The 25,674-nt window shown below is 42.1% G+C and overlaps 1 protein-coding gene across 3 annotated transcripts in view; it reads left to right on the top strand.

Annotated features, from left to right (window-relative positions):
• EIF2B3 (eukaryotic translation initiation factor 2B subunit gamma) overlaps window positions 1-25,674 on the top strand; it is a 104,962-nt gene that overhangs the window by 42,565 nt on the left and 36,723 nt on the right. For all 3 annotated transcript variants that reach the window (XR_009743064.1, XR_009743063.1, XM_061451407.1), the window contains exon 6: window positions 8,355-8,444. Coding sequence is in view for 1 of the 3 variants with exons in the window: in XM_061451407.1 (XP_061307391.1) it covers window positions 8,355-8,444 (90 nt within the window). In the remaining 2 variants the exon portion in view is untranslated. The remainder of the gene's footprint in view (window positions 1-8,354; window positions 8,445-25,674) is intronic.

Consider the following 25,674-nt stretch of genomic DNA (forward strand, 5'->3'; position numbering starts at 1 on the left):
GGAGGTTGTGAATGTTCCGTCCCTGGCAGTGTTCAAGACCAGGTTGGACGAGGCCTTGGGTGATAATGATTTACCGTGAGGTGTCCCTGCCCACGGCAGGGGGGTTGGAACTGGATGATCTTAAGGTCCTTTCCAACCCTAACTATTCTATGACTCTATATCTGGATACATGAGCTGAGTCATGACTTCAGCGTAGCCAAGTGGAGAAATCCCCTCTGTTTTTCTTTAGGAAAATAGAATTCATCAAGTCTGGCTGCTGCTGCCTTAGCATAGTTTCCCCTAAAATGTATTTTTCTTCTATGTACCCATTCAGAATTGCCAAGACGTGGAGCAGCCTGTATCCTGGCACTCACAGCCAGGTTCCCTCTGCAGTGGTGGCAGAGCCAAGTTCTGTGCCCGCTTTAACTTCTGCCTGAGATAAATCTGTTTTCATTATCTGATTAAGTATTTGACACTTGCGGTTGGTGTGATCTTGTCAGGGTGAAGCATGGTTTCTGTGTTGCCAGATGCCAGTGTCCAGGTTTTGGTGGAGTTGAGATGTGAATAGATATGACTGTAAAAGCTTATCGTGAGTGAAGCAGAAGCAGTAGGTTCCTGGGGGAAATCAAAAGGAAACATGGGTCAAAGCATCAGCTGAGGAAGCTGCGGGCCCTTGAGGAGCAGGAGCTAAGTATAACTCTCTTGCAGTAGATGAAGGAAATGAGCATTGCCTGATTTACTGCAGCAGACATCCTATGTGGGCTGGATTTGGGTAGGTTTTGGTAATTTAAACTGTAACACTTGAATTTTTCCCATCTTTGTGTTCAAAGCTCGTGTATTTGTACTTCCTATACTGTAAGTGCTGGGGGGAGCTAAATGCTGCTTTGTCTAACACACAACATGTATTATTCTTTTCTCTTCTCTCCCTTCCTTCTTTCTAACCCTGGTGACCTGCTATTGGAGTCATGTCAGGTTGTTCTCCAGTCCCATGAAATTTAACTGCTTTGAATGCAAGTATCTTCTAAAGAAAGACTCGTAAACATACACCATCCGTCATAAGAGCCCTTTCGCTCTTCAGGTGAAGAGCCTAACAGAGTGATCAGGTGTGGCCTATGCACAGTAACAGGTTTAAAGAGGGATTTTTAACATAAACTGGTGCTAGAGCAGTAAGTGATTTTTCATGAGGTACCTGGAAGGCCACAGTGGGAAACCCAAAGGTGTGTGTGACAGCCTCAGTTTGTCCTACTCCTGGGCCATGTAAAATAAAAAGGAAACACAGTGCTTGTTTTGAATTTGGTGTTTTTTTTCCTCCTGCTTTTACTTGCAATTTAAGGCTGGGGGAGGGAGGATTTCTTTTTGCCTGTGCGCTTTAGTAGTCCAGAGGTATGCCATTACCTTGAATTCCTAGATTTTGCAGATCATAGATGCTAAATAAAACCCACCTCACCTGGGAGGTTCGGGGGGTCTGGAGCTTTACCAGACAGTGCTGTGACCAGCCAGCCACGCTGCCAAGTACTGGTTTTGTTTGCTGCTGAGTCTAGGCCAGTGACACAAAGAAACTGTGGCAGCCTTGCTGTGTTGAAGCTATATATTGCTAGTGACCTACAGCTCTGACCTAGTATTTAGTTTTGCTGTTTCCCATGCATTTACTGTAATTATTTGATGTAAGAAAATATATCATGTGTCTACTGCATAGCCCTTTGGGAACTGGCATAGGAGGGATCAGCAGGAGCTGCTGCTCTTCAGTAGCCTCTGTACAATCCTCCAGCTTCAGATGTTTGCTTAAAACTTGTTCCTCTTATGTGTTGTCATTCTTTCGGCCCCAGTTATTTTAGGGAACAATTATTTACTAAGGTGAATTTCCAGGAAGCAAAATGAGCAGAAAATTGGAAGTGATTAGGGTTGCCAGGTGCAGACTTTGAGTTCTTTCTCCTCCTTTAGCAAAGAAAGCATTTCCCAAAGCTTGATTAAATCTCTTAAATCACAGTTTAGCCCAGCATAAGAAAAATAAGCTCCAGTACCAGATCTGAACCAAGTGACTAAGCCATGTCCTGTTGTGTTGGAATTGAATTGGTTATAGTGCACAATAATCTACTTTATTGTCATCCCAGCCTTAACTGTAGCATAAGATGATTACATTGAATGTGTATAATAATAAGGCTTACACTTTGTATATACTGCTTTAAATATTTTGGCAGCCCACAGAAAGAACCTTTACGTGCAAGGCTTGATTAATCCTTTTCCTCTGTGTATAGAACAAGTAGCTGCCAGAGCTCAAGGGTAAAACCTATTAATAATGTCTCTGGCAGTCCCCGCCCTCCTTCACAGTGTATTCTCTTCTATTCACACCAAACTCGGAACTTATTATCATTTTGGTCTCTCTCTTTTGCTTCCCCAGTTTCTACATGGCAGTAGGGGTATTCTAGCAAGTTTGAATCTAGTATGAAAGTGTCCAGTATGAAATATGTTTTTCCAGTGGCAGGGAAAGAGAAAAGGAGCAGGGGTGTTGTGGGGAGCCTGGCCCCAGTGTTATTTCCTACAGCTGTTAACATTCAGCATGGCAGAGAGAACAACCTTAGAACCAAGTTTAGGGAAACGCATTCCCTAGCAGCTGTGTCTGGCGTGCTCCCAGGGGGATGGATGCACGTGCATCCAGTGATGTGGCCATCACCCCCCCCCCCCGGGAGCACTCCTCGGGCTTGGGGTGGGTGAGGAATAACTGTTGTCTCATTTTCATATGGGGAAGCTGAAGCAAGGCAAAGGAATACGTTTTATATCAAGTCTTCGGGTGGGTTTGCTGTGCAGCCATCAGCGCTCTTGCTGTTCAGCATCAGCATCAAGAGAGATGTTAATGCTAAAGTACGGTGTTGGTGCCAAGATAACAACTCCTTCTACGGGAGGTCACACTGGCTTATTGTAAACCATTACTGACCTTGAACTAATATTAATCCTGAGTTCTGACTGCTAACCTATACTTTTCATACTAGAGCAAATGATTTAATCTTTGGCTTTCAATAAAAGTTGGTCCCTTTACCAAGAAGTTTTCAGCATGTTTTCCTCAGAAGTAGGTTCAAAGCTTGTATTATAGTCTCATGAGTATATTAATATAATACAACAAAGACAAATGGCATGTGGTGAAGGTTTTGAATGAAAAATATTTATTATTCGGAAGGCTTTCAAGCAACTTAGGTCACTAGATCAGTAAAACATTTTCATGTGGAAAGTACTTCCCATTCCTGATGTGGCTTCTCTTTAGAAGCAGCAAACATGAGGATGGATTGTGGATCAGTGGGTGGTCACCAGAGCTGCCTCTGGGCAGAGCTTGCCAGCTCCTCAAGGGATTAAAGTGCACCTTTGCTGCCCTGTCTCTCTAACGTTGTAACAGAACTGCAGGAAGGGAAACAGCGACGGGGTGCTTCTGAACTGGGAAACAGAGGTCATGGTCATGTTGTAAGACACCTTGCAGTAGCCTATGCTGTCTTGAAATCTTGGGCTATCGCTTTTCTGTTCTCCCTTTCCTCTCCATGCTAGCGCTCTCACATCACCTAGGTATCCCTCATAGCCAGTACTGAACCACCTGAGGAGCAGCACCCTCTAATTAAACGGTGCTCCCCCTCCTCTGGAGCCCTGCAGCGGAGGGGTGCAGGGCAGAAAGGAGCAGGGGGTCCTGCAGTGGGGCCCCGGCTTGCACTGATGCAGCTGCTGCAAATCAGCCCGGAGGTGGCAGCATTTCACTGGTGGGCAAAGGAGCCCTGGGATACAGTGGGGACATTCATTTGGCTGAGTGCTTTGGGATCTTTTTGACCAAAAGCACTGTGTAGAGAGAGAGAAAAAGAAAAAAAACCTTAAGGTCATAAGGTGTCTGGGATTTCTGAAGAGCCAATGTAACAGTGGTCTTGTATTATTAGCGAGCTTACAGCCAAGAGCTGTCCCGTAAATGAGCAATGCGATTTAGAGACTGTTTTTTTTTCCTTTAAAAGTAGGAATGCTTGAGACATTAAAGGTGGTCTGGCAGCTTTTGCTGTGAGACTTCTCTTCGTGTTGATCTGTATGCTGGCTCTGCATCAATGTGAGAGCACCACCTCCATGCAGGCAGTCAGGGGTCAGCACTGGGTGTTTGAACTGGATGGCATGCTTCTTCATGCAAGAATACAGTTCACAGTGTGAGGGATAGGAAGAATGCAGTAGACTGTTTGGCTACATGGACTATGTGAGCTACAAGCAATTAATTAGAAAAGAAATGAGCATGGACTGCATAGCTCACATTTAGCATGCTGTTATTTACTTGGTTTTGAGGGATGGGGAGGAAGACTAACTAATAATTCAGGTGGATGTAATTCAGATATTGGTTCAGGAGCCAGGTTAATAACAGGTATGATTGGATTTTTATTGTGTTATTGCCCAGATTAGTGTTACAGTACAGACAGCCTCAGGTCCTTGAGCTTATTTAAAGACCTTCATATTTTCTGTCAACAGCTGTATGAAGTTAAAGGGAAAGAGGCCATGGGATTTCTCTTTCTCAGCTAGTTTATTTGTGAGGTGGTGAGGTTAATGTGGCAATATCCCATGCTTAGTAGAGAGGCTTTTTGGCTTTAAGCATTGTGTGTGCTCCCTTCAGATTTATGATTTTGACCCCAGCCTGGCATTATCACACTGTCAGTGGGAGTGCAGGACTGGTTTGAACCTCCAGCTCTTGGTGGTAATCTCTCTTAATTAGTTTACAGTTGAAACAATTGTCCCTCTTTTTGCCTTTAAACAAGGGAAGTTTGCTCTATCAGTGGTTGATTTCCCTGAGGGAGGAAATCCTGAGAGGGGTTATCAGGCAGAGAAAAGCTCCGGGCTCCACTTTCAAAGCACTGCCATGTATGAAGCATGCATCAATCCTGTTAGTACTGCTTATTATTTCACAATGGCGTGTCAGGAATTACGGGCACAGACCTTTCTAAGGACTCTTGCAGACCTTTATGCACTCTCATCCCAAGTCAGGATTTTGTGGAATTATGTGCTAATAAAAGCTAATTTTACACATTAAATTGCATTCTTTGAAACTGCTCTTTTAATTGCTGATCTTTCCCTGACTTCTCCACAGATCTCTCTGAGCCTTCTCATTGTCGACTTTCTGCCAGGGAGCCCTCCATGCCTCGTCATTAGGGCTAAAATCTGCCATCACTTAACATAACACACAGGGCTTACAACTGGGAGCAGCCCCCTCCCTTGCATGGGAGCACGGACAATAATAGACACTATAGTGGCAGCGCCAATGGGAGTTTTACCATGTATTTTAATGACTTGTGCTTGATTACATTTGCTAGATTGAACCGAAGTTCATTTAGTAATTGGTATGATTCTTTGAGGGTTCACATTTGACATTCCTCGCTCATTAAAGAGCTCTGACAATGGCTGTTACAACTTTTGTCTCAACGGTGACCCTCTCAGATACATATCCAGTCTTTCTTTTGATAAACCACCCATCCCTGCATTCATTAACACTTAACCATCTGCAGCCAGCCCCTCCTAGTACCTTCTCCCTTGCTTTGATGATATAATTAAAAGCCTCCTGTATTACCTCCCTCAGAGGGAAAAGTTTAGGTGCGTCAGCTCTCAGCACATGCATTGTTTGTTATTCGATTCTGTCTGTATCAGCTGTTCCTAGTGACAGACTCATTTTTCATATGTTGTAAAGATTAACTGATGGAGTGGGAGATCAGAGGCATGAGAAGGGAGTGTGGCTTTCGATATTAGTAACCAGATGCTCATTTGAAATGGTGATGGAGTTTGCTGTTATCTGTTAGATTATTTGGTTCCTTTGCTTGTACCTGGAGATAAACTGGTTTAAGCATTATGTCAATGAAAATTAGCATCATCTTTAGTGGCTTGTTATGATAGAGTGCTCTTATCAGTCTGGTTTAGTGTGGCTATTCTCTCCTGCAGTCTGGTTTACAGAAATCACAGCTTTGTTTATGCATGTGCCCAAACTTGCCTGTTTGACCTTTGAAGCTGTGATTATAATATTAATCTATGGGACTATTCTGTTGCAAATCACTTAGGTGGTCTGTGCTTCAGAGGATTTTCATTGTGGGACCTCCCTCTTGTCCAGCATGATGTTCCATTATTGTTAGTATATTCTACATTGAAAGCTAACTCAGGGTGGTGTTTCAGTACATCTTGTTGTCTGGCTGGGTTTTGTGGGGGGTTTTTTGTGTGTGATGGAGCTGTAGCGAGGATAGCACTGTGCTACTGTCTATCCACTTGCACTGATTTTGTATAACTCTTATAAAGTTGCTTAGCTACAGAAAAGCTTGGTGCAGTACTTGCATGCAGATACAAACTTCAGCCTTCAAATCCTCAGTGTCCTGTGGTGTAGCTAAATAGCGTTATTCCAGTGCGCAGGTGGGGAGACTGGATGTGTGAAAGCCACACAGACACTGGCAGCAGAACCGGCATTTATTGAGGAGTTCTTGTTTTACCCTCTTCTGCTTGATATGTGCCCCTTGCAGCCTTCCCCTGCTTTGTGTTTAAAGGGGATTGCGGTAGATCTTGGGTAGGGAGAGAAGAACGTGGCATTCTGGCACTAAAGAAACTGTGTCCTGTTTGTCATCTTCAAGTTAAGAACTGGGTTTTTTCCTCCTATTTTCCCCTCTCCTTCCCATATTGCATCCTTTTTTTTTTTTTTTTTTTACATATTTCTTGCCTTGTTCCATTGTTTTGTTCATTTTCCCAGCTTGCATCCTTGCTTCTTTTCTTTCCATTTGTCCCTTTCACCCCTTTGAATAAACTATTATACTTGTTAAATAAGTACAAGGGAGCTCTTTTCCTCAGAGAAGGTATAAAAATTCTCCCCCTCATAAATACACAAAATGTGGAAACCATCCTCAGGAGGCAGAGCAGGAGGGAGTCTGCTGACTTCCAACTGCAAGACCTCATTAAAATTAGTGGATTCCCTAACCTCTTTGCATAAGGAACATTGCTATTTGGGCTGACTTCCACAGCAACATCTGGGCCACTGATAGCATCAGTACTGGAGCACTGCTAGGTGAGCTCATGTTTTGTTAATGAAGTAATCTACTGAAAGTGCATAGATCATTTTTTAGTACCACATACTTTTCTGCGAAGTGTCGTACTACTATTATAGGAGCTTTCCTTTGCAAGTGGGACTTCAGGAATTTGTTATAGTTAATATGCTTAGCTTGAACTGAATGATATGCTTGAGAAAAGCCACCTCAATTATAAAATGTTAAGACTTAAATACTTTGGTAGTTCAGTGCATTAATTGAGAAATACGCTGAAAAATGGAGAAAAACCAAAGGAGGAAAAAATGAAAACTGAGACAATTTCAGGTGTGGATTAAAATTTCTGTCCTTAATAGCCTCTGGAGTGTGAGTGCAGGTACAGCCCAGTGTAGTCCCTGACTGTTGTGTTTTGTCTTTTTTAATATGCAAGCTAAATATTCTTACCTTCTAAGCCATCTAAATATGGCTTTTCTGTCCTGAGAAGTAGTGGTGAGTGTTCAGACCACCAGAACACTCTCAGATGAGGCTACAGGTGTGTGGAAGGAAAAGTAATACTGGCATAAAATATCCATCTGCTTTAAGACAGGTTCCAAAAAGGGTTCTGCTATCGTAAGAGCAGAGAATCCATAAAGAGCATAGGAGTAATTGATGAGTCTTTATGATATACAATTTGGTTCTTAAAGTATTGAAGCTATTGGAGATCTCTGAGTTTCTGAAATATTAACCTGCCACTGCTCTGAAAGCAAAGACTTCCCTATTTGCTGTTGTTTGCCTATCAATGTGTGAGAGCTTTTCTGATCTTTTCCACCCCACTGGGCTGGATAGGCAGATGCTTTGTAGTTGAGCTGTGGCAGTCATTTGTAATGTGTACTGTAGGAAAGGTGAGCAGACCCCATCTCCTTCCCCTATTCCCCTCCAGGAAGTGTTGGAAAAAATACAGTAGTGTTGTTGTGTTTGCTAGCAGAACAAGCACAGCCTTGCATATTAAGGCAGGCACTTAGCCAAAAGCTTTGAATTATTGTACCCTGACATTACCCACTGTAACTTTTAGCACTCTGGGCCCATTACTTTGGCTTCCTGCCCAGTAATGTGCAATTTCCACTTACATGAGAAGATGTAGCAGGAGTAATGACTCCTTGGAGGAGGTGTTTTCTTTCACAGCAGATCAGCCCAGGGCCAGCAGGTGTAAGTTTATAGACACCGTCCAATAATGGCAGCCTGCACTGTTCTCTTTATTCCAGCAGTAGATGTAAAGGAACAAATCTGCCTTTGCACACTTTTCACTAGCCACTGACCTACGTGCAAAGGCAAGCTCTTGTAAATGGCCATGCAAAGCTCCATGATTTTCCTTTTTCTCTTTTCCAGGCACCCCAGAATGCACATCAGAACAGGGCTGATGGATGCCCATCTCTACTGTCTGAAGAAATACGTGGTAGACTTCCTTGTAGAAAACAGGTAAAAAACCCAAACAATACACAAGGTCGTAGCAGTTGTTTGCATTGACATATGGTTCATACCAGAGCTTTTAAGGGAAGATTTGTTTCGTTAAACTCAATAGCATAAAATAGAAATGTGGAAGAAAGCAGTTTTCAAAATGCTTTAACTGCACTAAAAGGAATACCAAGCATTATGTATGAGATTCTTATTCAGACCTTTTTTAAAAAAAAAATATCTAATAACAGCATAAGGGATTTTTTTGCCTCTTTTCTTCATCTCTCCTTTTCCTAATGTATCTGTGTTTTTTGGCTGCTCGTTTCACCAGGGCTCCCCCATTGTTAGGGCTGTGAATACATTTCTGACCTTTGATTTCCCCCACCACAGTCTGTTTTGGCCTTTGCAATCACCTCTTCTCTCCCCCTTCACATCCACCACCACTGCAGGTGGGCTATCTCTGTAGCATCCCATGTTTTTAGCTTGTGATGTTCCTCTGTCAAAACTCTGAGACCACCCACCGAGAGTAAGAAAAACATCCATTTATGGAAGTGGAGAAGGATCTTAGCTATAATATTTCATGAAACAGATGAAAAAAAAAACTGTGTTTATCTTTAAAAAACAAACAAATGAACCACCCCTCTCACAGTAAGCAGTTTTGGAATGATGTCCTATTCCTAGACTTTTTGCAGCACTCTCATGCCCATTGCATATATTGACTGCTCACTGAGTTCCCAAGAGTTTTTCTCTCCTTTTAAGATGAAAGATAAAGAGGCTAAGTGTTGCGTTCATAGTGCTTTTCCTTAGCAGATAAATTGACATGTGAAAAAGCACTGAGGAGGGGAGATTTGTGTTAGTCTCCGTCATATACAAATACAGTGATACAGCTGGATAAATGATTAAAGGAGCTCTTCCAGAACGAAGTGCTGTGAGTGAGTTGAAATATAGTGGAAAATCTGTGTTAACCCCCAGTGCAATTTCTTAGCATGCACAAGAATAAAGCTTATCCGATACTTTGACTGGCACATGGGGACACTGTACAAGTCATTTTATTTCCCATTTGTGCATGGGAACATGTGTGAAAGGTGAGAAAGCTTCAGGAGCAGCAGATTCTTCAAATCTGGAATAAACTAGATTTACCAAATTCAGCGTATTTTAGGAAGTCAGTGACAGTTGGGACTTCCTGTATTTCCTGTGGTAGCATGAGGCAGTGTTTACACCTTGTCTCATAACACAACATGGACTCATTTCTTGAAATCCTACCGGTCTAGTTTTGCTGGGATTAGACATTTTTGGAATATTAGATGTTTCACACATCCAGGGTTTTTTACCATGGTATTTTATGCTGGTTTGAGTTTAGATCATTATGTCTGTGGGACAAGGACAGCCTTTGTCAGACATGCTGCAGTATGTGACACAATGAGGCCTCTAAGCATAGATAGTGGTAACTTCAGATTTCAAGGCTTTATGCTATTTCCATTGAAACTGGTGACACCTTGGCTTTGCCGGTGGTGGGATTTCGCCTTGTATTAACCAAAGTCAGCAGAGTGAAGTCCTGCTCTGAACTCTCCTGGTTGTCCCCAGGTTTCCCTAGAGCAAGTCTACCGACCTTTTGCAGGTATGACCAGTTGGTTTTCCTGTTTTCTATAGAGAGGTCATTCTCTGTCCTCACTGTTTCTTCAAGCTGTGCTGCTTTTCTGTGGCACTTCTGTGACCAATACATAATTACAGCAGCTAGACAGCATTTCTTAAGATCTGATAGCAACATCTGGCTTACTAATGGCAAGTAGCTGCTTCATTCTCCTTATTACACACATGCTGCTTATTGAGGCAAGTGAAAGAGAGTCAATTGCAAGTAATGTGCTTAACTGGCAAATCTGAGGAATGGGACTTTTGCCATGAGGAATAACTTGGGCTTTCAGGCTTTTGGCATCAGTGGGCATTTGCAGCTTGTTTTTCTTCCCTGAGGAAGGGGAGGACAGTGCATATCCAAAGATCTTTCCATGTTTGGCAGCAGTATGCCAGGACTTTTGAAAGACCCTGTGGAATATTTTTGCCTCAAAAGTACTGACATCCACATAATTGTTTGGGTTTAAGAATTCTTTTCAATACTTTGTTTTTTAGTCTAGAGGGAACCTACGGTAGGATTTTGCCTCTCTGCAATTCCGCACCAGGACTGGAGAAGCTCACATGCCTTGTTTAAGTTGTGCGTGTTTAAAACTAACAGCAGGGACTGAAGCGAACAGTGAAGCTCTTGTGCGGTGCCAGGAAGTACTGACACAGTGTACTTCCTCAATATTACAATATTTACATTGTGTTAATATTTTAGCAGCGGGGTTTGATGGCAGGCAGAACACCTTCTTTCATTGTTTGTAGCTCAGTGAAGCATTTACATTTTTTTTTTCAGGTTTTATTTTGACATTCCAAAGCAGAAAAGATGTTGCACAGCAGTAAAAAATTCAGATCAACAGCTGGCAACAGCTCGCTCTGTTTGCAGAGGAAAATTATGATTATTTTTCAGGTCAAAGAATTATATGAAAACTAATGTGATTGTGTTGCTTCAGATGGGATGAAAGACCAGTGTAGTCCCTGCTTAGCTGCAAAGATGTGGCAAGAACAAGCTCTTCCCATGTGGAGGTAGTTTGTAGTTGCACCTGTAAGGGTAAATTACGTTCCTCCACTTCAACATATGCATTGTAGGTAAAGTCCAAAGGAATTAGCAACTATTATGAAAATGGAAAAGAGAATGTGAAATTGCTAAAGCTTTGGTTTATCTAAGTGTATGAATCTTGCTTTAGGATTTGGGCAACTTTTGTTATATGACGCATCTGGAAAAAGGCTGAATTTGTTGTTCAGCTCCAGAACGAAGTTGTGATACCAAGGTTTTATCACCAGCTTGGCCACTGTCTTGCTTTGTGGTACTAGAAAGGTCCCTTAATTTTTCTATGCACTTGTTTCCTTTTCTGTGTGGGATTGTTTGGAGAATAATCAGTGTTTGGCAGCAGTGAGATTCTAATATGGGAAGTATTAGGAAAGGTCAAAATACTGTTCAGTAGTCTGTAACTGAGTTTGTAGTCCTTTGATACACTTTAATGAACTAATTTAATAGGACTGAATAGTAGTTCTGCTGTTTGAGGTCTTATTGAACTGTAACAAACCAAACAAATTTGCAAACCAAACAAATTCTTGAGTTTTAAAAAGCAGAGATTGCTGGTGCCTTTTGCATAAGTCAGAGGAAATGGTCTGCTTATGAGACCCCCCTCAAATATGTATGTCCAGACATACAAATATGTATGTCTTACCCTGTCCAGATGTACCAAGGTCAAACACTCATGGTTCCACAGTGCCTTGAGGAACAGCTGAAGAAATTCTTGCCCCTGGCAGTTTGTTATTCCCTACAGCTGGTATTTATTCCTTCCCTTTTCTCCCCACTCCCGCATTACTGGGCAGGTTGATTATCTGAGTGCACTTAAATCAGCTCCAGTGGCAGCCTCTGCCAGGGGTGCCAGTTTGAGCACTCAGAGCTCTGTGCTGGGATGGACATCTTCATCCCTGCATCCACAGTGTTGATGACTTCAGGGTCTGTTCCCTCTAGCTTCACAAGAGGTCACAGACCGTACTCTGCTACCAAACGGATTTATCCCATCAGAACAGGGACCATGACCTCAATGTGAACAAGCAGCAGCTTGTCTGGGATGAATTTTCTGCTGATTATAACTGTGTCTGGGGGTTTTTGTGCAGAGACCTTTGGTTCTTCCCTAGGTTCCTTTCTGCATCAATGAATTTAGAGTCGCAGAGGTTGGTCTCGGTTTGGCAGATAGAAGGAAGTTCTTTACTGTGAGGCTGGTGAGGCACTGGAACAGGCTGCCCAAAGAAGTGGTAAATGCTCCATCCCTGGCAGTGTTCAAGGCCAGCCAGGTTGGACAGAGCCTTGGATGACATGGTCTAGGGTGAGGGAGGTTGGAACTGGATAAGCTTAAGGTCCTTTCCAACCCAAACCGTTCTATGATCCTCAGTTGTATCACATCATTGCACAGGAGGGGGGTGAGATCTCCCTGTATTCAGGTGAGAGCGTTTCTTTCCTAAACACTTCCTTTTCCAGCATAAAGCTAACCTGAGGATCTTATAGGTGCTGCACTTTGTGGCAGGGGGAAGACAGGCGTGTGTGTTTCAGGAGCTGCTCTGCCAGCACGGATAGGGATAGTTGAAGGTGAACACCTGCACCATACGATGAACTGCACATTATTGCTGTTCTCAGAGCGATCCTTACTCGAGCTGAGCCAGCAGGCTAGACAGCAGCAGAGGCTGGAACTGGCTGGGGGCACGGCTCCACCCCGCAGCTGGCGGGCCTCACACCCCTGGGGCCTGGGGTGGCAGCCAGCACAGTAGCCAGTCCCCTTTTTTGGCACTCTCCTGAGTGCTAGGTTGGAATTCTGCCTTGCTGCTGCATTCAGGGCAGATGGAAGAAGAGAGCCCTTATTCCCTTTCCCCTGTGAACTTCATCTGTAGGGGAGGGCAGGATCCAGGACTGTGCCTTGTGAGCCCGGCATGCTGCACAGGCATGCACTGGTATTTCTTTACTGTGTGCTAACAGTTGGCTTGCTAACAATCCCAGCAGAGCTGCTGGCAGAAGAAATGTCATCAGAGTGCAATTGTGTGGTAGTTTGTGTTCTGTTTTTTTCTAGAGTGTTTCTGAAGCTCTAGCCTGGTGAAGTAAGATACCTGATTTGGGGGAGAGCAATGGTGCGAGATAGATAAAAAGCAGTCCCTTTCCCCTGTGATTTTTTTAACAAGGAAAATTCAGTCTGGCTTTGGAAATTTAAGTGTTGAAGATGTGTGTCTATATATCCTGTGTATATGCTTAAAAGTATGTGTAATATGCATTTATAATATAGGTATGCATGAATGGCATTGTGCCCACAGTCAGTTGTGCAGGCACAGATGACAACATTTGATATATGTGTAAGGATTTCACCCTTCTCACAGCTCAAGCCTGTAGATATGCAGAGACTGCCTTTCCCCTCTCATTGAGGTAGACCACAGTATCTGAAGTCAGATCAAGGCTGCCTCAAACAAAGCAGGATGGATGTGGTCCTGCGTATTAAGTAACCTCCCCAAAATCACTTTTGTCAAATTTCATCAGTGCAGAGCTTGTCATGACCATGCTAATCGATCCTTAGTTACAGGTTGGACACACAAAAAGCCAAATTTAAAAATACTAACTTTGCAAGGTTAAGCACTTGGCACTAAGGAAGTGCCACAGCTGAGGCTTCCTGTGCAACCTTTTGCTTCTATATGCACCACATATTATGGTACAGTCTCCAGTTACAAGACTCTCAAGTTTGGTTGGTTGTTTTTTTTTCCTCTGTGACCATGGCTTCATCTGTTGCCTAAGATGCTCGCTGAAGGAGACACTGTTCAGTGTTGTATGTAACTTCTGAAGTTCAGGCGAAGGCCACCATCCTTACTTGCTCACTGTTTAAACCCTGTTCTGAAGATAAGGTAAATACTTTCCTTTTGGATTCTCGGTGCTCATCACTGATACTGTAATGCTGTGTACACACTTCATTAACTATCCAGCACCCCTATTAGTGAAGCAGCGGTCTTTCCTTCCTGAAAGTAGGAAACTAAGATACACACAAGCTGAAGTTTGAAGCATCTTTGCCTTAAGTATGCCATTTTTCAGACCTTAATGTTATACAGAGGCTCCTAATGCTGAAAGAATCTTTACCATTGATGACAGCTGTCCAGGGTGACACTAATCACATCAACAGCACACAATCAGTAGCAACTTACAGAAAGCAGATTTATGTTCTGCATTCAGAATCTGTAAACTCCTCTGACAGAAAGGGATTTAAAAAAAAATAATCTGATCTTTGGGCATCATTCATTTGCCTTAAATATTAGAAGTTCTTTTCTCCTCTCTTAGCCCTCTTCCTTGTATATTTAACACACATGTTCTAACAAATGAGGCAGGCATCCTTTTGCCTCATAACACAACCTTGATGCATCCCCAAGGCATAGTCCATCTTTACATTGGGTGAAGAACAGATTGAGATTGAGGAGAGAGGAAATGTAGGTGTGTTTTTAAGGATTGTGACATAATGTGTACATATGAGGTCTTCATTAAGGTTGTATAAACAGCATAGTTTTAGCTTTTCTGAAGTTGAGCGCCCAAACTGTTACTGTGGTGCTCTTTTAAGAGTATTTGTTTTTATATATGTGACACTTTTTGAATTAGTAAGGCTACTGTGACTCTTGCTAATAGAGTAGCCATTATCAACGTAGATTTATCACCTTTCAGGTCAGTCACCAGAAGGAGATGGGATGCTCTAAACTTGAAAGAATATCCAGCTCAGCCTCTGTAACCTTGGTCTCGAGCATATTCTGTTTTCTTTCAAAGAGAGAAAGAGAACGGAGCATGCCCAGTGTAGGACACAAAATACTGAGCTGCAAAACAGGTCTTTTCCAAGCCTGTGCAAACAGTGGGTTTTCAGGCTCAGCTTGATGTAGTATGGGCACTTTTTATGTTTACAAGTGTAACACCCTGACGGAAAGACAACCGTGTGCCAAATTGCAAGCATGGAGTCATGTGAGCTTTTCAGCAGAGCAGTTTGGAATATTCTTTTAACATGGACAAAACAAGGGAGGGTTTCCATAATTTGTTAATTTCCATAATTGTTCTTGAAAATAGTTGAGATTTTTGATGAAGCTATCAAAAAAAAGCAAATTCAGCTTGAGGCAAACACCTGGCACTGTGATTTCAGCCAAAACAGTTAAACTTTGGCAAAGTTTGCAAACAGGTGAAGACAGAAGCTCACAATAGGAAACGCTGAGTGAATTATGTATAGGTACCCCAATTCTACCTGAAAGTGAGTCATCTTGGGTTTTATGGAGGCAGATGCCACTGTGTGTTTGTTCAGATGTCATGGCTTCTCTGTTACGTACCAGAGCGACAACTGCGTTTTCTAATGTGAGGAGATCTTTGGACTTCGTTTCAAAAGACTATGTTCATCTATCTAAAAGTGATAGCACACATCTTCCCAGTACATGAGAACATTTCACAGACTTCTGTGTGTCCTTCTCCCTTTTTCCCCCTTCTTTCTCCTAAAGGCACGGTAAAATTTTTATTGTGTTTAGTAATGTGTTTTGCAAATAACCATTTTGTCCCAAATATAGTATTTCTGAATTGCTGGGTGTAGAAAAAGCCACTGTTTCCCTTGTACAGTCACCTGGGAAACAGGCAGTTCTGTTTGTGGCCAGGAGGGATGATGTGTGGTGCTGGAAAGGCAAGAATGATAAACAGCAGCACTGTGGTCTCTTCAAAAGGCTTGAGTAAGCATTCACAGTGCCTTGTCCTGGGAATGCTGAGTGCTGACATCTTGCTTGCCACCAGGGAAACCCACTTTCCCATCAGAGCCCTCCTCTCAGGGTGCACCCTGTGAGAAGCTGAGCTGAAGCTGAGGAAACAAATCAGCTCTTCTGCAGTTCCTCCAGTGCTGGAAAGCTGCCTTCCAGAATTTGCCAGTAGAGAAACTCTTCTCTGAACTGAGCAAATTTGCAGTAAGCCTTATAGCCAAAGTCAGTATGATTTGTTTGCAAAGTTAAACACTGGGGTTTGTTGATTCTTTTTTTGAACTGCTGAAGTAAATAAGAGCAAATTGTGTGAGGTCATAGTGCTCTGCCTTTCCAAACAGCTTCAGCTGCATTCCCAGAGCAGGCTTCCTTCTCTGCTGGGTCCGGAAAGTCTCTGCTGGGCCAGCACTAGGAGGGGAGGGAAAGGTTTGCTGTCTCAGTGCTGTGTGCTGAGATCTGTGGCCATAAGAGCTGCAGTGGAGCCACCCTTCTCCTTGCCAATAAATGGCAGGGGCAGTAGGAGATCTTTGAAAACTGGAGGTGCGAGTGACTGGCTCCGAAGCTCCTGCTTGGATGGCTGCGTGCTGTGCTGTACACAAAGGCCCCTGCAGGTTTATATTAAGGTGCTGCCCAGACTAAACCAGTGCATTTTTTCTTTTCCCCTCTAAATGCCTTTTTATCATTCAGGCTGTCACCTGTGTTTCCTGGCAAAGCCTGCTGGCTGGGGGAGGTCTGGCAGAGCTGAACACCCAGCTTTGGTGGTCTTTGTGTGGCTGCCTGAAAGATGGCTTAAAACAGAACCTGCTCTGTGAATACCTGCAAGTTAACATGTGTCAGCCGTGTGGCTGGAAGGTTTCTCCTTTGCTGAAAAGAGAGATTTTATAATGAATACTTTCCTTGTGATTAAAATGGGTAAATAAACAAATAGCTCCTACAGGAAGAATACTGTGTGAAGACAGGGCAAATAGATTGTAGCTTTCCAAACAAGGAAAAGAAAAAGAAAAACAGCACACCAAACTCCTCCTTAGCGCATTTACTCTATTAGAATGTGAAATGGTAATTTATCTTTCCCATTTCCTTTCCTTGTCAAACATATCCAGCTGTTGGAGCTTTCTCTGTTCCCCACTAGAAATGCCAAGGCTTAAAATTTGTTGATGTCCTCCTCCAGGGTATCGTTACTATTATCATCTTTCCATGGTACCAATCAAGCTGCAAAACCTCCGAGGGGAGAAAAACTAATGACTCAAACTAGATTTAAACTAATTATGTTTTTCTGCATATCACTTCTGTTAACAAATACAGTTCCTTTTCTTGTTAGTGAACTACCTGGGAACAGTCATGTCTTTAGATGTTCTGAATTGAAGCTGATTCACTTCATGAATAATATAGCGCGTCTTCCTGTGAGACCATGATGTGCCATAGTGGCCATGTGGCTGAGATACTCAAAGCATGTGCAGTATTCTGTATATGTAAGCTACTCCTAATGCAGATTTTTCTAGAGTAAATGTTCAAATTTAACTTTGTGATTTACAGCATCAGATAAGGACCCTTTGAATTGCCTATGAAAAGTATGTCGAGAGGACATTCGGTTATAGGATCATAGAAGAATTCAGGTTGGGGAGGGACCTCTCGCAGTCTCTAGTCCAAACTCCTGCTTAAGTAAGTCTTAACTTTTGTGTTGCTCAAGGGATTTTTTTGTAGTTGACATTTTAAAATCCCCAAGGATGAAGACTGGGCCTTGTCCCAGGACTGTACCACTGACTGAAAAGTTGTTTTCTTTATGTCCCAACTGGAATTTCGCTTGTTGCAACTTCTGTCTGTTGTCTCTTGCTCTTTGACTGTATACAACTTGGAAAAGTCTGGCTATCTTCTATATCACTTCAGTTTTGGTAGTGGAAAACTGTTACCAGATTCCCCCTGCAGCCTTCTCTTCTCCAGGCTGAGCAAGCCCAGCTCCCCAGCTTCTCCTGCGTCATATGCTCCTGGCCTTCTTGGTGGCCTCAGCTGGGCTTGCTCTATCTGATAATAAACATTTAAAACTGTTAACTGTTTTTCTACTGTTTCCCTATTCCTTGGGTAGCCTTCAGTCAAATGGACTTCTGTCTTCATATGAGATGTGGGTTTTGAAGGAGGAATGATGATTCTTTTATCTATCTATATGAGCTTATTACTTTCTTTTTCCTTAAATCATTGCCACTTGGACAGTATCACCCTAAGTATTCTTTCATGAGTGCAGTAAATTTTCTTCCACACAGCACTGCTTGCATGTAGTATAATACTTGGGGTGAAATTATTATCTTACCATGCTGGACATCTCCCTGTGAGGATACGATCCTTGTATAGGATATCGTTTTATATGTGGAAAACATAATTCTCCTGTACTCTCTATTTAGATGGTCTGACTGTACAACCTTTCAAGAATTTTCAAGAGAATGTTTTCCTTTTTCCCCCTTTCCAGTTTGCTTCTACAATCTCTTTTCTCCCACATCACCTCAGCCACTGACTGACCCTCTGAATAGCTGAGTCCCTTTTACTTCCAAGTTGAATTTTTGGAAAAGAAAGAAAATAGTGGTTCTTCCCCTACTATTCCACTTCTCATAGCTTTTGTATTCTAGGTGGTAGTCCAATGATAGAAGGGTTTGGCTGGAAGGGACCTTAAAGGAGTGCCTTCTACTAAACAGGTTGCTTAAAGTCCCACCCAACCTGGCCTTGAGCACTTCCAGGGTTAGGGCAGCCACAGCTTCTCCAGGCAACCTGTTCCAGTTTCATTGTTCCTTAGCCAGTCAAGTGAAACATGAACAATAATAAAGATGTCTGTAGCACTGTTGCTGACTTTATTATTGCATTGAATTATCGTGATGGGAAACTTTTAACTTCCTGCATATAGAAGGGAAAATAAATGCTATTAATGATGATAGGGCACACATGCCTGCTTAGCGTAGGTAAGAGATACCTTCATTAAGTCAGTGAATCGTCAATCAGTAACAATACTCAAAGTTCCATTTTGAATGTGGTAAGTAGCTAGATTATGAGGGTAAAAGCTGATGTTAGAACAGTCTTGAATAAAGGGGGAGCAGCTACAAATTTCTTCACTTAAAACAAGGTGAAAAATTAAAAGGGGATTTAACATTTTAAACAGCCACAGGGCAGTCCATGGGAAATGCTGGGTGCTGCCTAATTAAGTACCAGTTTTGAAGTAGTCAAAGGCCTAAAGTGGGGAGGATTTCCCTAAATCAAAGATGCAGAGTTGAAGTGTAGCACACAGAGCATTTTACACCAAACTTTTCTGGGTGACTACCACACAGAAAGAACATTAGGAATAAAAGTAGGCTCTTGAAGAAGAAGACATGGGATTCATTGGCCAAAAAGCTTCATCTTGAAGTTCTCTGATAAGCAGTAAAGTGACCAAAAAAAAGGTTGAGTCTTATTACAGAACAAAAGATCACATTGCAAATGCCACAGAAAGCAGAACAGAAAGAGTTGTCCTACAGGGATGGGTGGAGCAAGGATTAGTGAGGGTGTGGAAATGGGCCTTGCACAGGCAGAAGCAGGACTGAACTACACACCAGAGCTTCCAGTATATCTTCCAGACTGCTGAAAGAATGGGCATGTTGTGAAGCCAAACCAAGAATGGGTCCATTTGATTGCAGAACACTACACACAGTATGTGCATGGAGAAACAGAGCAAAGTGATTGGGACATCTGTGATGCCTTCAATGTAGCCCCAGTGGAGCAGGGTGGAAGAGCTTACCCATGTGAAGCTACAGCCATGTCTGTGGTTTTTGACACTTACATTTTTTATACAGCCAAATCTGAAGAGTTCAAGTCTCTCAAAATATATACTGCTGCACCTTAAGTTTACATAGTTCATGAGTTTTGTGGATACATGTCATTTTTATCAAAAGCATCATATGCATGTGTTTGTTTAGGCGTATTATCAGAGCCTAATTTCAAAGGCATTTAGAAAGAAATTGGTAACTCAGACACAGATGGCTGCAAAGGCGGAGGTGGGAGAGAATGGGGAAAGATGAGTTTTGGCAAGGAATTGCTCTTGGTGCAGGTGCGCTTGTTTTAGAAGAATGGGATGCTGTCTGGGAATGAATGAGATCCATTCCTCAGCAGCATGTGCAACCTGCCAAACACCCTGGGTGGCCTCCGACGGCCTCAGAGACTTTTGGTCAGAGAGAAGTTCTAAAAATGTCTAAACTTGCTGGCAATCCCATGCAAAAGCTGTGTTAGTTGGGAGCTGTGGGGCGTTCCTGGCTGTTTGGTGAGTGGGCAGAGGTAAGGTTGTTTAGGTGACCCAAGCTGAGTGCACACACGCTTTCAAAGGATTTGATGTGTAATTGAGGAGTTTTAATTTCTGTGGTCAATTTTTCAGAAAGCTGCCTTGTTTCCCAAAGGGTTTTTTGGCAGAAGTGGAAGTTAGAGCCCTGCTCCTTTAAGTGCATCCAGACTTGGTGGAACTTGAGAACGGCTTTTTATGTGGTTTGCATCCATACCATCCCTTCCATACTTTGATCTGGATCCTCTCTGCACTGTGGTGTCTATGACTGTCACTTGGCATATCTTCTTCTGCTTTCCCTCCATCATCCAGGATGCAGGGATTTTGGCGGCAATTTCGGAAGTTATTCATAAACTTGAGCCTGTAAAGCAAAGCTTATACCAGCTTTTATACTGGCATGCTCTGCAATGGCTTTTGAAATAGTCATACAACACTCTTATGAATGTTGGAAGTACGTTGCTGTCAGACTTGAAGGTTTTGGTTAGAAAATAGTATGGAAAGATAAATGAAGCACAAACGCAGTCATGTGGAATTACCTCTTAGAAAATGTCTCAAAGTTTCCTTGTCTTCTCCATAGACTTTTAGCTCCAAAAATAATAAGATGCCCTGGCAATACATAATAAATAAGTAATTAATGTGACATTTGGAGGGATGAGAAATATGTTTACTCTTTTTGTGATAGAAATTCTGAAAGTGGAACAGGACAAATAGAATGTAGCAAGAAATAACATCTGTTTGATGCCATGACTGGTGTTGCTGGTTATTGAATTGGGTACAACTAATTGCCTGGTAATTTACTGGCTTGCCTTGTTACTTTGGAGTTTTCTTTTATTATAATTGGTCTTAGGCACGCCAAACAAAGGCAAAAAGATTTTTGCAAGGAATAAAGGCAGAAATAGCCTTCTGCAGGGATGTGGCACACCCTATAAATTCATCATTTGATATTTTTTCCTTTTGAACCCAGTCCTCTGCTTTCTCCGCATTCTTAGCATGTCTCAGAAATTCCAGCGTTTTTAGCAGTGAATCAATGAGAAGAAGGGGAAAAGGCCTGTAATTGCTTTTTCCATTGTGCTTGTTAAAACCGCGTTGTGGGAAATGGACCCAAACACTGTCTTTTAAGTGGTGTTGAGTCTGAGGCAGGTGGTATTAACTCAGGACTGCATTAACTCTTTTCAAATCTCTTTCCTGTTTCCTTGAGGAAACATGCCTGGTGTATATATGTGGCAAGGGCTGTTTGCCTGCCTCTTGCATTGACATTTTAATTTGGTCCATGATATAAATATCATTTCCCTAATCCCCCTTGCCCTGACCCTGTTTTGTCTTTTCTTCAAAGTGAGTTGACTTTTTTTTCCCCTTTAAGGAGGGGGGAGGAGATGGGAACGGTGGCTGGCTGCTCTAGTTTGGAGCATTAAATGCTTGGGGAAAAAATCTCAGAGTAACTGTTGTTTCTTTCTTTGTATTCACATGGAAATTTTTAATCTCCATCAAAGGATCAGGAGAAAATAACGTTGAGATTCAACAAGAGAGCTCCCAGCTTACATGGAATTTTTAAATGTTATTTGGCTTTATCCTTTAAGCAATGAGAACCATGAACTATGTACCTACAGGGTTCAGAATTAACTTTTCTCTTTCTTCCAGCACACCCTCTTCCCCCCCTCTCCCTTTTTCTTACATCTTTATTGTTCTGCATAAACATGCAACTTCTTTTTTGGCCAAAACTGTAAGTGCCTTAGGATTTGTTTAGTTGTATTTATGTATACATTTCTAACATTAATTATGTGCACCAGTCTTGAAATACAGCCTCATGTTTTCCTTTTGATGTGATCTGAAGAATCTCCGTTGAAGGCCATGGAGCTAAGATCAGAACCCAACCCACTGTATACTTGCATAATTGTACAAGAGCTAACATTAGCCTGTTAGGGAAAAAAAAAAAGCAAAAGTAGGTTATAAAAGGCCGAATAATCATCTTGTTTGTAGTGGGGAAATCACAAACACTATCTGCACCTGTAGATGTAGCTGATTGTGCTAATGATGGTAGCAAGAGAGACCCCCCTGCAACTAGCCCATGGAGAGTAACAGCAGATTTCACAGGTGGGTGCTGACAGCAATGGTAGATTTCATGCTTCATCACAGATTAATAAAACAGGGAGGATATTAAAATGCTAATACTCATTAATACCGTTTTATGGTGTTTAACATTAAACATGGAAAATGAAAGACAGCCGGTAAATGGAACTGACAGTTGTGTTCAGGGTGTCTGAAGCTGGTGAGAACTGGCTGGAGGGAATACAAGCTGTGGATGTTCACATTCCTGCTGTGGGTCAAGCCAAACAGCACCTCCTGGTACCTAGACTTCTGCAAGATCGCCTAAACTTATACGTAAATAGACTCTTCTATCATAATAAAATATTTGACGAGATTTTTTCTTTACCAGTGTTGGTCAGAACCATGATTTTTCTACCAGTGTTGGTCAGAACCATGATTTTCTGTGTCAAATGAAAGACAGAGGCTCCAGCAATACTTACGTCTAAGAGCAGAATTCACCTCCTTGAACCATAATTGTGAAGTACATAACTTTTTTAAATGTAAGTGGTCAACATTTATTTTTTTCCCCAAAATACTTCTTGTGTTTCATCTGGCTCCATTGTTCTTCATTTCTTGCTGAAGTTTCAATAAGCTTCTCTTCATCCCAGAGGCAGTTGCATTTCAGCAACAAGTAAAAGTTGGCCCTCTGTGGGCCATAATGTATGTAATGTAATATAATATACATAGATAGAAAATTCTGCCATATCACAGACTGTTCTAGTTTTATTTGTGGTTAAAATTCCCCCAAAACTTCTGTGTAGCTGTGTTGAAATACGAAACTTAAGGATCTGGGGTATTTTCACCTTATGTTCTTCGCAATTAAAGTTTTTTCATATATCATGAACCTTATCTCTGCCTTGCAAAAATCCTGGGAACACTGGGAAGACGTAGTGCACAAGGACCAGGGATAAAGGGGTTCTAAAGGTATGATACTTATGTCTCTCTGGTAAGGATAGTACTTGGTGAAATCACAGCTGTCTGACCAAGTATCCATTTTTGTACCTTAACAGCTTAGATTTTAAATAAAATGAACCTTGAATACCTTAGGTTTACAATGCTGAGGTCTGAGGCTGCAGCCTGCAGAGCTGACTGCAAATGACTGGTGTGTGCTCTGAGCTCTTAGGTACATTTAATGTAAACTTTTCCAGGGGGTTCTTTTGCTTTTAAAAATTTCACCTTCCTTTGCATTCCCAGCTGTTTCTTGCACGTGCACCATGAATTTCAACTGCCCCGTTGTCTTCATTTCTCCCCATGTATGCACTGTCTTTTCCCAACATCCCACTTTCTTGTGACCTGTATGGATGGCAGATTCCATCCCAGCAACATTTCTTCATTTTACTTGCTTAAAATGTGATCAGGATCAACCCCCTTTCAGAATTGCTGCGGCCTGTTGTTCTCACAGGACTGAAACCACGTAAAGTGCTTCAGGGATTAGTCCCCCCCGTTTCTCTCTTTAAGCAGCAATGTAACAGCACTCTCACTCCTTCATGGTTTAGTTGAAAACCTACTGCTTTCTGTCAAGGTGTAAACAGGTATGTATAACTGCAAACATCACATCTTAGGGACTGAAAGATCATGAAAAAGGCTCGTCACTTGGGCTAGAATTCATGAAAGCATGTTTGTTTTGGTAAGTGTTTCTCAAAAGCAGAGATTTTATCCTCTCTGCTGTCTGGATTTTGCTGTGAGGTATCAGAGCAGGGTATTTTGAGCTGGCTTATAACTGGATTTCTGCCAAAATTCTGTGTGTCCTCCCCTCCTTCCAGCCACCCCTCCACTTTCTTTCTCCTGGGTCTAGTAGATTTTTCCTTATGTTGGTCTCAGTGGGTATTTCATTCTTACTTCTTAGTGCTAAAGAAAATAACAAGCTTAGAAACCAGGGGATGCCAAGTTTTAAAACCTGAAGAGAATAAAAAAAGGCTTTCTTCAGCATATACAGTCTTACACTTATTTCTCCTTAATGTAGGCACACGTAGTTGAGGATTTGATTGTAAGAATTTTTAAGATACTAAACTAGAAACCTTTCTAGTTTGTTTTCTCCTAAATCTAGGTTACAGGCCAGTTGGTTCTTCCAAACTCCTCCTGATTTTTTTTCTCTCCTGATGAAGGGTCTTCAGTCCTATCCCTCCTTTGATTTAAATTCCTTCCCTAGTCCCAGCCAGATGTTTGGTTTCCCCCGCTGTTGACAGTCAGATTATATTCTCACGCTCTCACTTCGTATATCCACATTTGCAAGATCTGTCACCAGAAATTCCCAAATTTTTGTCACCAAGTGCCTAACCACATTTTTTTTTTTTTAATACTTTCCAAAGGCAAATTCCTCTGATGTCGTAGATAAATTGCTTAAACAGCAAGCAAAGTCAAACCTTCCTGGTTTGCCTTTTCCAGTAAGAAGGGTGTGTTTCTGAGCCACATCTTATGGATGACTTGGAGATTTACTCCACCTTTGCTGTAGGAATGTGGCTAGCACATCAGAGAATTGCAGGAAAGCTTCAGGAGTTTGGCCAAGAAAGATTAAACCATCAAAAACCAGGCAAAACTTTGTCTTTTCCCCTTTCCAGTGCTTTCATTTCCTACTGTGTTGTGTTGTCCGCTGCATCAGACTATTTAAGACTGCCAAATACTTGGATATTTTATAGGTAATATATCTTATAAATGCCATGGCCAGCCTCTGAGGGAAACACAGGATTGTCGGTTTTGGATGGAGTATAAAACCCAAGCAGGAAATCACTGCTGAATGGCACAGCTGCAGGCAAACAGTGTAAGCTAGTAAACTGCCCATCTGCAGAGCCACACGTGTGTCGGAGCGCGGGGCCAGGGCGGCCGTGGCAGAGCGTGCCTGTAAGTGGTTAGCAGGGAGAAATTTGGTGACTAAAGAATGAAGTGTTTTGCTTCATTAGTTCCTGTAATAGAGCTATCTGAAGGTGATTATAATCTTATTTTCAAGAAGGAGGAGAGACTGAAGACTGGAGATTTTCCTTGTCTATAATGAAAAATGAAAGCAGGGTTTCAGATCTGGAATGGGTTAGATCATCCCACTGAAGGAGGGTGGATGGGACACCACCTACAGTTGAGGACTGAAGGAAGTGTTTGTCAAAAAAAAGGAAAACACTTCACTTGGTCATAAGGCTGAACTGGCAATCACATCTGAATCTTCTTGTCAGAGTTATAGACAGGGAAGACTGTTATGGTCCTTAGATCTGCTCCACTGTCATTGACCTGAACAGAGGCCCGGGCAGGTTATGAGTTGCTTGTTTCTTAAAGTTTGAACTGTTTCAGATCCCCTTTTGCTATAGGTTTTCCCAACCAAAATCACTTTCAGGATACTCATTCTAGTACTTCCCTTGTTTAATTTAATCTACAGTTAGTTCCTAATTTTTCTGTCTTCTGTTCTAAGTAATTCTTCTTTCTTTGTGAGTTATCATTTGTGGAGTTCCCCTAGCCAAGCTCTCTGTGTTAGTTCTCCCAATCCTTCCTCTGAAGTTTAGCACTTCCTCTTATACATGCCAAGTTTGAGTTCATTTTCCGCAT

This window comes from Pezoporus flaviventris, unplaced genomic scaffold, assembly GCF_033815535.1.
Source record: "Pezoporus flaviventris isolate CSIRO_AGI_PZ_B2104156 unplaced genomic scaffold, CSIRO_AGI_Pfla_v1 ptg000013l, whole genome shotgun sequence".
Classification (NCBI taxonomy): domain Eukaryota; kingdom Metazoa; phylum Chordata; class Aves; order Psittaciformes; family Psittacidae; genus Pezoporus; species Pezoporus flaviventris.